Here is a 12,435-nt window from a genome sequence, read left to right as displayed (position 1 = left end):
AATCTGAAATGACTTATTTTCTGGGCTTTGGAGCGTTTGCTTGAGGACACCAAGAATCTTGGTCTGTCCATAAAACTAAACAAGAAACAGACTAGAGTTCTTCCATGAGTTGAGTTGAATAGAATAGAGTAATAATAATAATAATAATAGTAGTAGTAGTAGTAGTAATAATAACAATAACAACAACAAACAACAACAACAACAACAATAATAATAATAATAAAGTTGGAAGGTACCTTGGAGGTCATCTAGTCCAACCCCCTGTTCGGGCAGAAACTCTATACCATTTCAGACAAATGGCTGTCCAGTCTCTTCTTAAAAACTTCCAGCGTTGGAGCATTCATCGCTTCTGGAGGCAGGCTGTTCCACTGGTTAATTGTTCTGACTGTCAGGAAGTTTGTCCTTAGTTCTAGGTTGCTTCTCTCCTTGATTAGTTTCCATCCATTGCTTCTTGTCCTGCCTTCAGGCACCTTGGAAAAAAGCTTGACTCCCTCTTCTTTGGGGCAGCCCCTGAGATATAGGAATACTGCTATCATGTCCCCCCTCGTCCTTCTCTTCATTAAACTAGACATACCCAATTCCAGCAGCCTTTCCTTATATGCTGTAGAGTAGAGTAGAGTAGAGTAGAGTAGAATAGAATAGAATAGAATAGAATAGAATAGAATAGAATAGAACAAGTAGAGTAGAGTAGAGTAGAATAGAATAGAACGGAGTAGAGTAGAGTAGAGTAGAATAGAATAGAATAGAACGGAGTAGAGTAGAATAGAATAGAATAGAATAGAATAGAATAGAATAGAATAGAATAGAATAGAATAGAATAGAATGGAACGGAGTAGAGTAGAGTAGAGTAGAGTAGAGTAGAATAGAATAGAATAGAATAGAATAGAATAGAATAGAATAGAATAGAATAGAACGGAGTAGAGTAGAGTAGAGTAGAGTAGAGTAGAGTAGAGTAGAGTAGAGTAGAGTAGAGTAGAATAGAATAGAATAATGATAAGAGTAGAGTAGAGTAGAGTAGAGTAGAGTAGAGTAGAGTAGAGTAGAGTAGAGTAGAATAGAGTAGTTGGAAGGGACCTTGGAGATATTCTAGTCCAGGGGTCCCCAACCTCCGGTCCATGGACCAGTATTGGGCCACGGCATGCCAGCAACTGGTCCGCACAAACAAGCAAAGCCCCATCCGTGGGATGCAGGCAGCACACAAAATCACACAGCCTCCGGTCCCTGGAAAAACCTCTCTCCACGGAAACGGTCCCTGGTGCCCAAACGGTTGGGGACCTCTGTTCTAGTCCAACCCCCTGCTCAGGCAGGAAATCCTATACCAGGGGTAGGCAACCTTGGCTCTTTTACGACTCGTGGACTTCAATTCCCAGAATTCCTGAGCCAGCAGGTCTCTGATTGACGGAATAGCTTTCTGGACAGGTTCAGGGCTGAAGGCTTTTCTTTTCCCAAAGCTCTATTTTCAGTATGTTTAAAGGTTATGCTTTGAGATGGTTTTAAAGAGTTTTTCAGGCCACAGTATTACGTTTCTAAAGATTTTTTTTCTCTCTCTGTTTTGGCTAGGTTTCATTTTTTTTTTATCTAACTCAATTTTCAGCTTCTGGAGGCTTAGATTTTTGCAGCGTACGCTTTTAAACTTCATCAACTGCTAAAATTAATAGGCATGATGTAAGTGTTGAAAATTTAAACAACAACAAAAAAAAACCCCCAACCTCCTTAAAATGTCACAAATAATGTCTAAGCTATAAAAAGCTTCAGCTACATACTGGTATAAATAATTGCAAAATTGAATAAATGGTATAATGGCCTCTGGGGTTAGAAAAAACTCTAAAAGAGATCTGTGCATTGTGTGCTTCAGATATTCTTAAATAAAACTGTGATTATTTCCCCCACATTGTCTGGACTGCAGTGGTCTTGAAGTGACATCTCTATTTCTTTCTTTTCCATCCTCTCCCATTTTGCTAAAACTAAGGATAGATGCTGTTTTGACCATCCGCCCTAAAATGGGCGAGTGGAAAAATAGTTTTGTAATGTGCATTTTTCAAACCCAGGAATTAAACGTAAGCAAAAGTGAGCTTATATTTATGTATGTTAAGTTTACCCTCCAATTAAGCCGAGCGAAAGATGCTTCCTGGCAGTTCAAAATAGCTACAGGTTTCTGAAAAATCCAGTGTACAAATGAATCATAGAATCCCAGACGTGGAAGATGCCATAGAAATAAATCCAGTGTTTTTCGAACTTTGTAACATTAAAATTGATGGGTTTCAGCTCCCAGAAACCTCCTTTGCAAAATATGGATCTAGTCCAACCAGCCCAGATAATCTCTTGAATTTTTTTTAGAAAAAAATTACTTTTAGTTATATCAGCAATTGAATAGCAGCTATCAGCATTCTAAGTGATTTCAAACTTGAGTTTGAACAAAGATGATTAGGGGACTGGAGGCTAAAACATATAAGGAATGGTTGCTGGAATTGGGCATGTCTAGTTTAACAACGAGGGGGGACAGGATAGCAGTGTTACAGTATCTCAGGGGCTGCCCCCAAAGAAGAGGTAGTCAAGCTATTCTCCAAAGCGTCTGAAGGCAGGACAAAAAGCAACGGGTGGAAACTAATCAAGGAGAGAAGCAACCTAGAACAAAGGAGAAACTTCCTGACATTGAGAACAATTAACCAGTGGAACAACCTGCCTCCAGAAGCGGTGAATGCGCCAACACTGGAAGTTTTTAAGAAGAGACTGGACAGCCATTTGTCTGAAATGGTGTAGGGCTTCCTGCCTGAGCAGGGGGTTAGACTAGATGACCTCCAAGGTCCCTTCCAACTTTATTATTATGGATCATCGCACAGTCAGCCAGACTGGATTTGGCATTTTGTCTACCTATCGAGTCCTTACCCAGGACCTGGGATAGGCAGATGTGGATGTTTGATGGTATTATAGATATCGTCACAGGATGGAAGCAGTTCCTAGTAAGGCTGCCTTTTGCAATTGACTAATAGCGAATTTATCAATGCCAATGGTGTTCAAGTGGTGCTCCAGTTGTTTGGGATTGCACCCAAGGAGCCTATTGCTACTACCCTTGCTTGTTTTTGCCACAGTCCTTCTATTTCTATTTGTAGGTCTTTGTATATTGTTATCTTCTCCAGTTCTTTCTCATCTATTCTGCTGTCTCCAGGCACTGCCACGTCCACTATCCAGACTTTTTTGTATTATTATTATTATTATTATTAACCTTTTGAGAGGAGAGAATATTTGTAACTCAGAATTGGACTGTGGGGGTCCTTGGTGCCCTCTGAGTTTGCAGATGTTTTCTTGCAGATGTTTCATTTCCCAAACTGGATAACATCATCCGCTATTAGCACTTCTCCCACAACGATCTTAGAAATTAAACTGGACAAACTACACACCCCAAACTACGAAAAGCATTAAAATTGTTCTAGTTTCTGCTCCCTGAAAAGTAAAAAAAAAAAGAAAAAAACCTACACTTAACCTACACTGTCATCCTCAGTGTCTCAGATGCACAACAGACCAACGTGAACTTCAAACAATAAGCCCTGATCATTTTACTTCCTACAAGGTTTTACTATGTTTTTTTTCTCTCTCTCTCTTCTGAAAAACAAGGCTCCCGATCTTAATGGCAGTTTAATGCTAACAGGACATAAAAAATGGCTCAGAATCCAAACAGATCAAGCTGTGCAGGTCTGGAATTTATCAGCCAACTTGCATCTGGTTGTCCCCTTCATCCAGTGCCTATAAATGGGCTTGGCTTGGAGACTGTGGCTGACAACCGGGTTATCGTCAACGTAAATGCATTAGGAATTAAATATCTGTATTTCCTGCAGGCTAAAAAAAAATAAAAAAAATAAAAAGGCTTCTGCTCAGAAAAGGTGAATTTGGTGATTAGGGCAAATTTGCATTTTTGACTGGACAATTTATTCTCTTTTCTGTGCACCTGAAAATAAGTCTGTTCAGGTAGTTTTATTGATTGCGATTCGTGCCTATTCGTATTAATTATATGTTCCCTTATTCAGCTTCCACTAGTTTTGGAGGCTTTCTAAACTGTGCTCAGATGAAAACGCCTTTCACTCAGGCACAAATATAGAACTGGATCTGGTGAAACGTACACACTGCTTCTTAAAAGTTCACATCGTTTTAGCATTGTGTTAATTCCCCCATACGAATTTTAATTAGTGCAAACCTGTTTTAGCCTACATACCAGAAAAATACTGCAGTAACTGTATTCCTAAATAAAGGGTTTGTTTTTTTTTTTTTAAAAAAAAAATCAGCACTGAAAATGGGTTTTGAAATGCAAAGACTGAAATTTGAAAACACTTCCAGCTTTTTTTGCGTGCTCCAAAACCTGGAAAGAAAAACTTTTGAACTTTCTGTTCTATAAAGTGCCCTTCTTATTAATTTGTTTCATCGTGGTGTTTGCAAATTCAAAGTCCTTCTAAATGAATGATTTATGAACACAATGTGAATCAGATTTTTCCCCTGTAAGTCGTCGTAGTTGTAAATCAAATCACGTGACCTGACCCATTTCACAATCATTTTTATCGTGGTTGTGAGTCACCGCAGGTGCAGGTAGAGTCATGCGATTGTGTATACAAATCCAACTTAACTAATGCCATTCTTTTTTGCATAAAAAAACCGGCATAAAAGTTGCAAAGTGTGATCATAGGACCCCCCTCAGGATGCTACAACTGTTCATAAATGTGAGCAAGTTGCCAAGTGTCCGAATTGTGAACATGTGACCATTGGGGTGGGCCATAGTAAGCTCAAATTTAGATTGCAACTGACTTTTTGGAGGCCGTTAATTTGAACTATAGTTAAGCAACGGGTCGTAAATTGGAGATACCCATGTAGACAATCAGAAGAACATGAAAATCCACCCCAAGGAGAAAACAGCCAGACACAAACTGAGCAATGTGGTATATGCAATACAATGCAATGAGCCATGTGCAGATCTGTACATTGGGGAAATGAAACAATCCCTTCGCAAACGCCTGGCACAACATAGGAGAACAAACCCATCAGGACAAGATTCAGCAGTTCATCATCTGCATTTGAAAGACAAAGGACGCTCTTTTGAAGACAGCAAAGTCCACATTTTGGACGGGCAGGAAGGACCGCTGGTTTGAAAGAGGAGTTCCAAGAGGCCATCTAGTCAAAGCTAAACAGCCCGCTCTCAACAGAGGGGGAGAGACACGGCATCATCTACCTCCACTCTACAACACAAATCCTTCTTGCACTACTCAGGTGATCCTGAGGACACAGGTAAACCTCCAAGTGGCCTCAAGGACTCTCTAAAACAGTGGTTCTCAACCTTTTTAATGCCGCGACCCCCAACCGATCGTAAGTCGAGGACTACCTAACCGGTCATAAGTCAGGGACTACCCAACCGGTCGTAAGTCGACTTTCCCTACCCGGGAGCGCCGCGCATGCGTGCAGCCGCCCCCTGTGCCGGCCGAGGTGTAGCTGGCAAGGGGCAGCGACGGCGCAGGGCGACCACCGGCTGGGCCACCAGCTGGCCCAGCCCAAGGGAGGTAAGGCACCCGCCGGGCCCCACGTGTGCCAGCAACCCTCCCTGCGCCCGCCGGCCTCCCACCTCCCACCCCTGGCCCTCTTTTACTTACATTTTTAGTAGTTGCTCAGCAGGGAGGGGTGGAAGCTTCCAGACAGTTCGCCTTCGCTGCAGACAACTTGCAGCCCCGTTTGCAGAACGGGACTTTTGGCGGGCTCAGCAGGGCAGAGACAGCCTGGACAATTCCTATCGGCTTTTGAAAGCCAATAGAATTAGACTCTATCCAAGAGAGTCTATTCTATTGGCTTTCAAAAGCCAATAGAATAAAAGGGAGTAGCACAGCTAAGGAAAAGGGGGGAAAAATGGCGGACTGCGTTGTTTGGCGACCCCCGTGAAATGGTCGTTCGACCCCAAATGGAGTCCCGACCTACAGATTGCTCTAAAAGAAGGCAAATGACCAGCGGTCTGAAAGGAGCATAAAACTTTCCATTCCCCATCATCCAGAAGAAGCTTCTTGGATGAGAAGTGAAACACCTTCAAAGGACAAAGAAGGAAGTCCACCTGCCTCGTGAAAAAGCACTTTTGGGACAGCCATGACCTGGACTGACTGAGACTCTCCAAGGACAAGAACTGAAAACAAAGCACCGGTGAGCACCGGGGAAATAGTTGGTCACTTTCCTTCTTACCAGCTGGGGTAACTGGACTTGGACGTCACTGGCTTCCAAAGGAGATTCAATGTAACCCTCCAACAATGACGGGTTTTGCCTATATTGATGGGATCTACCAGAGAGAGGCAGGGAATTTTTCCCCATTATTCCAAGGTCTCCCAAGGGATGGCTCTCTCCATTCTGATCCTGAAAAAAATAAAGAAGGAATTTATGGACAATTTCCCCAAGGGCAGAACTTCTCCGATAAAGTTCATCTGGAGCAGCGGTTCTCAACCTGTGGGTCGGGACACCATTTGGGGTCGAACGACCATTTCACGGGGGTCGCCAAACAATGCAGTCCACCATTTCCCCCCCCCCCCTTTTCCTTAGCTGTGCTACTCCCTTTTATTTGATTGGCTTTCGAAAGCCAATAGAATAGGCTCTCTTGAATAGAGTCTAATTCTATTGGCTTTCCAAAGCCAATACGAATTGTCCAGGCTGTCTCTGCCCTGCTGAGCCCGCCAAAAGTCCCATTCTGCAAACGGTGCTGCACCAGTTGAGTAGTCCTCGACTTACGACCGGTTGAGTAGTCCTCGACATACGACCGGTTGGGGGTCACGGCATTAAAAAGGTTGAGAACCACTGATCTGGAGTAACTTCACTTCTCCTTTATATGCCTGGGTTGTGTCACTGCTGTGGGGTTTGCACTACGAATTTGTTGCGCGTGCTCAGACCCTGCAAAGGCACATCTTGTTCCTTGCTTGCCAGCAAAAAACAGGCAGACACTCAAATGGCTTGGTGTTTGCCGGTAATTGTCACATGTCGGTTGAAAGCAGAACGGAACAGAACAACAGAACTGGAAGGGACCTTGGAGATCTTCTAGTCCAACCCCCTGCTCAGGCAGAAAGCCCAATACTATTTCAGACAAATGGTTGCCCAACCTCTTCTTAAAAATTTCCAGCGTTGGAGCATTCAGAACTTTTGGAAGCAGGTTGTTCCACTGATTGATTGTCCTGTTAGGAAATTTCTCCTTAGTTCCAGGTTGATGAGTTTCCATCCATTGCATGTTGTCCTGCCTTCTGGTGCTTTGGAGAACAGATTGATCCTCTCCTTGAAGTTTGCAGCTTGGCCAATTAATCAAAGATTAGTTTTATTTAAACCTCCAACGCTGGAAGTTTTGAAGAAGAGACTGGACACTCATTTGTCTGAAATGGTATAGGGCTTCTTGCCTGAGCAGGAGGTTGGACTAGATGACCTCCAGGGTCCTTTCCAAATTCTATTCTATTCTATTCTATTCTATTCTATTCTATTCTATTCTATTCTATTCTATTCTATTCTATTCAGTTCTATTCTATTCTATTCTAACTCTACTCTACTCTACTCCATTCCACTCTATTCTATTCTACTCTAGTGTAGTCTAGTCTAGTATTATTATTCTACTCTACTCTACTCTACTCTACTCTACTCTACTCTACTCTACTCTACTCTACTCTATTCCTTATTTCTATTCTATTCTATTCTATTCTATTCTATTCTATTCTATTCTACTCTATTCTTTTAGGACTGCCTGATCCAAAATGGGGGCACTCCCCAAGGGTTTAAACTTCACTCGAAGATTCCCAGCGGCAGTCAAATGTGTTCTGAGGAATTCTGGGAATGGAATTCCATCTATCTGGAGCATATCTTTTGATTCCCTGAATCTCATTGACTGCCAGATTGGAGAATTCTGGGAATTGAAGAGATCTATCTGGAGGACATTTTTAAATTCCCAGAATACTCAGCAAAGGCCAGGCTGGAGGATTCTGGGAGTTAATGTCCACCCACTCTGAAGGCACTCAGGAATGGGAGGGTTGTATTAGAACAAGAGGAATGATGGTGTTTTCACTACCAACCTTGATTGCCGTTTACCTTTTCAGATGGGAACCTCAGGAGCTCAAGGCTGTTCATGCTGTTTGATTGGACCCACTTTGGTTTGGCTCCTGGAAAAGAAAAGGCAGCCATTGGCGAGAATTTCAAGACAAACGAAACCGCAAACCAGGAATAAAAGTAGTCGTCGACTTACAGCCAAAATTAAGCCCAACATTTTGTGGAGTGGAATGGAATGGAATGGAATGGACTAGACTAGACTGGACTGGACTGGACTAGAATAGAATAGAATGGAATGGAATGGATTGGACTAGAATAGAATAGAATAGAATAGAACAGAATAGAATAGAATAGAATAGAATAGAATGTGGAATGTAGAATAGAATAGAATAGAATAGAATAGAATAGAATAGAATAGAATAGAATAGAATAAGTCACTTTTTTCATTGCCATTATAACTTTGAACAGTCACTAAATTAATGGTTGTAAATTGAGGACTACCTATATTCTATGTTCTGTTTCTAAATCTGAAGTTCAGCTTCCAAAATGCAGGAAGTAATTTGCTGTATATGATTCTGCAGATGGTCCCACCATGCTTAAATCTGGTAATACGGCCATGTTCGGAGAAGGAGGCAGAAAGAATGAGAAGGATCAATCAAGAGGCTGGTGGTTAGTCAGGAAAATGGACATTTAAGTCCTATGAAACCTAATTAAAGGAGAGAAAACTGAGGGGGATATAATTATCCCTTCCAAACATCAAAAAGGATATCGCAAAGAAGAGGCTCCAGCTCCTGCCTCTCTTATTCCAGAATGATTGCAAATAAAAATATCGTACCTATTTTTAAAAAACCAATCATGCAAATAAACAACAAATTTCAGGATATTTTTTTTTTTACAAGGCAGATTACTGCAATGCCCTACAGGCAGAGAGAAAAGCCCATTTGACTTGGGGGTAAATAGAAACAGGCCAAATCATAAAGGCTGCCTGGGCTGGAAAAAATTTAGGAAATATTTATAGAACGTGATTGCTAGGAATTAAGCTTTATACAACATCCAGAGGCAATTATCCCTCTCTTGGTGAGGGTCTATAGAGAAACTACAATATTACGGGGTAAAACCTTAATCGGTTTCTTTGCTTCTCCTAGATCTCAACCTTTTTAATGCCGCGACCCCCAACCAGTCGTAAGCCGAGGACTACTCAACCGGTCGTAAGTCGAGGACTACTCAACGGGTGCAGCACCGTTTGCAGAATGGGACTTTTGGCGGGCTCAGCAGGGCAGAGACAGCCTGGACAATTCCTATTGGCTTTGAAAGCCAATAGAATTAGACTCTATTCAAGAGAGTCTATTCTATTGGCTTTCAAAAGCCAATAGAATAAAAGGGAGTAGCACAGCTAAGGAAAAGGGGGAAAAAATGGCGGACTGCGTTGTTTGGTGACCCCCGTGAAATGGTCGTTCGACCCCAAATGGGGTCCCGACCCACAGGTTGAGAACCACTGCCCTATACCATTTCTGACAAATGGCCGTCCAGTCTCTTCTTAAAAACTTCCAGTGTTGGAGCATTCACCACCTCTGGAGGCAAGTTGTTCCACTGGTTAATTGTTCTAACTGTCAGGAAGTTTCTCCTTAGTTCTAGGTCAGGGGTATCAAACTGCCGGCATGTGGGCAGGTTTCATCATACCGGAGCTGCGCCAACCCCATTGCCAGCAATGGCGAAAAAGGTCCGATACGTTGTGCGACGTCACGTGACGTCGCGAGTTTGACATGTCTGTTCTAAGTTGCTTCTCTCCTTGATTAGTTTCCATCCGTTGCTTCTTGTCCTGCCTTCAGGCCCCTTGGAAAATAGCTTCACTATTTCCCCAAACGTTTAGCTTAACCCCCACCACCCTCCAGCATTCCTACCGTTGGAAGAGAGAAAAAAAGAAGGGAGAGAAATGCTTTTATTATGCATCATTCATTTAAATTCTCTCGGAGTAGGAACATAGATGGGACCCTTAGAAAAGATCCGTGGCAATTCTCACTGGCTCCAAGCCACCAGCCTTTCATTCCTGACACAAAAGCTGCCCCGCTCGTCAGCTGCCTCCACTTTTCTTCTCCCACCCATTAATTCCCAATTCAGGAATGCAACTTCTCCCAAAGAGCAATAAAGACCTTATTCCCCCCCCCCCACAAAAAAAATGAGGCTGACCTTCAGCTGCCCAAAACGCAGGCGTAGGATTGACTGCATTTATGCAACGTAATAGAAAAGGATTGTGGAAATCCAAATTGCTCCCATGGTCATAAGATGGTGAACCAGACTACCACTTTAAAACCATAATGCAGGTCAACATGGTTTTGGACACAGCAAAGTGAGTATCTGCATTGTGGCTTGTTAACCCAAATCTCCTGTTGGAGCCCCTGATATAACAGTGCTGAAAGTGATCATGCGATCATTTACTTTTTTTAAAACACATAAAATGTGTTTTATTTTAAAAAGAGTTTTGCAAAGTAAAAACAATACAAATACAAACTTTATTAAATTACTTAACCACCAGAATGCTTTTTTTTTTTTGCGCATCCGTTTCCTCTCACTAGAATTTTAGAAGTGATAAGGACTTCAAAAATCATCTAAGTTTCTTAAACTTAGCAACTTTAAGATGCACGGACTTCAGTTCCAGAACTCCGCAGCCAGCGTGCGTTGCCAAGTTTAAGAAACGCTGTGGCCAAGCGTTGGAGTTAACGTCGGTTTTGAGAAACACGGAACTAGTCCAGCTCATTTATAAATTAAATTGTAATCAATTAGTCCAAGAAATCTAATGGAAAGTCTCTGCAGAGGGTAGTAAAATCAGTGACACCACCCAGGAGAGATGGCTGCTATCCTTTTTTTTTTTAAAGAGAGGGAAAGGGGGAGGGAGAGAAAGAAAAAGAAAGAAAGAAAGAAAGAAAGAAAGAAAGAAAGAAAGAAAGAAAGAAAGAAAGAGAGAGAGAGAGAAAAGATCTCAAGCTAGACAAATAGAAGCCTTTTTCACAAGGCAAATGAATTTTGCAAAAAATGGCAAGATAAATTTTTTACATACCATTGTTTGGAAATCATCTTATTTGGTCCTATAATTGCTTGCTCTAGTGATTGCCCCCCCCCTTATTAAAGCAGGTGCCAAGAGCTGGGATAATAATAATAAAAGAGAAAGAACTGGAGAAGAGAACAAAATACAAAGACCTACAAATAGAAATAGAAAGACTGTGGCAAAAGTAAGCAAGGATAGTACCAATAGTCATAGGCTCCTTGGGTGCAATCCCAAAACAACTGGAGCACCACTTGAACACCATTGGCATTGACAAATTCGCTATTAGTCAATTGCAAAAGGCGGCCTTACTAGGAACTGCTTCCATCCTGCGACGATATCTGTAATACCATCAAACATCCACATCTGCCTATCCCAGGTCCTGGGTAAGGACTCGATAGGTAGACAAAATGCCAAATCCAGTCTGAACATCTGGCTGACTGTGCGATGATCCATAATAATAATAATAAAGTTGGAAGGGACCTTGGAGGTCATCGAGTCCAACCCCCTGCTCAGACAAATGGCTGTCCAGTTTCTTCTTAAAAACTTCCAGTGTTGGAGCATTCACCGCTTCTGGAGGCAGGTTGTTCCACTGGTTAATTGTTCTAACTGTCAGGAAGTTTCTCCTTAGTTCCAGGTTGCTTCTCTCTTTGATTAGTTTCCATCCTTTGCTTCTTGTCCTGCCTTCAGGCGCTTTGGAGAATAGCTTGACTCCCTCTTCTTTGGGGCAGCCCCTGAGATATTGGAACGCTGCTATCATGTCCCCCCTTGTCCTTCTTTTCTCTAGACTGGCCATTCCCAAATCCTGCAGCCGTTCCTTATATGTTTTAGCCTCCAGTCCCCTAATCATCTTTGTTGCTCTTCTCTGCATTCTTTCTAGAGTCTCAACATCTTTTTTACATCGTAGTGACCAAAACTGGATGCCGTATTCCAAGTGTGGCCTTACCAAGGCCTTATAAAGCGGTGTTAACACTTAGTGTGATCTTGATTCCATCCCTCTGTTCATGCAGCCCAGCACTGTGTTGGCTTTTTTGGCAGCTGCAGCACACGGCTGGCTCCTATTTAAGGGATTGTCCACTAGGACTCCGAGGTCCCTCTCACGGTTATTACTATTGAGCTCTACCTTTGTTCCCCCAGATCTCCAGACTTATGAGAACTTTCCTAGGTCTGACCCCTCCAGATGTGCAAGGGAGAAACTGCATCTGAAATTGCACAACTCATCTTGTAGGGACTAGGTCCCTACAAGTCCCCCCTCCTTTCACATGGAAGGAAGAACGCCCTGTTTTCTGCACACTCTTGAACTTCTTCCCAGGCCAGAGATGCTTCTTGAAAGAAGTGAAAGATTTAAACACAGAGATGAGGCAACA

At 42.4% G+C, this 12,435-nt stretch overlaps 1 protein-coding gene across 5 annotated transcripts in view; it reads right to left on the bottom strand.

The window, feature by feature from the left end:
* Positions 1-12,435, bottom strand: part of GPSM1 (G protein signaling modulator 1) — a 60,068-nt gene that overhangs the window by 17,467 nt on the left and 30,166 nt on the right. For 4 of the 5 annotated variants that reach the window (XM_039364165.1, XM_039364166.1, XM_039364167.1 and 1 more), the window contains 2 exons: positions 8,071-8,141; positions 6,202-6,369 (listed from right to left, as the gene is read on the bottom strand). In XM_039364165.1, coding sequence (XP_039220099.1) covers positions 6,202-6,369; positions 8,071-8,141 — 239 coding nt within the window. The remainder of the gene's footprint in view (positions 1-6,201; positions 6,370-8,070; positions 8,142-12,435) is intronic. The other variant, XM_039364169.1, reaches the window with a different exon arrangement.

The sequence above is a fragment of the Crotalus tigris genome, unplaced genomic scaffold, assembly GCF_016545835.1.
Source record: "Crotalus tigris isolate CLP2741 ecotype Arizona unplaced genomic scaffold, ASM1654583v1 scf7180000019692.1526454, whole genome shotgun sequence".
Classification (NCBI taxonomy): Eukaryota; Metazoa; Chordata; class Lepidosauria; order Squamata; family Viperidae; genus Crotalus; species Crotalus tigris.
The sequence above is the reverse complement of the archived record's forward strand: the minus strand, read 5'-3'. Positions and strand labels throughout refer to the sequence as shown.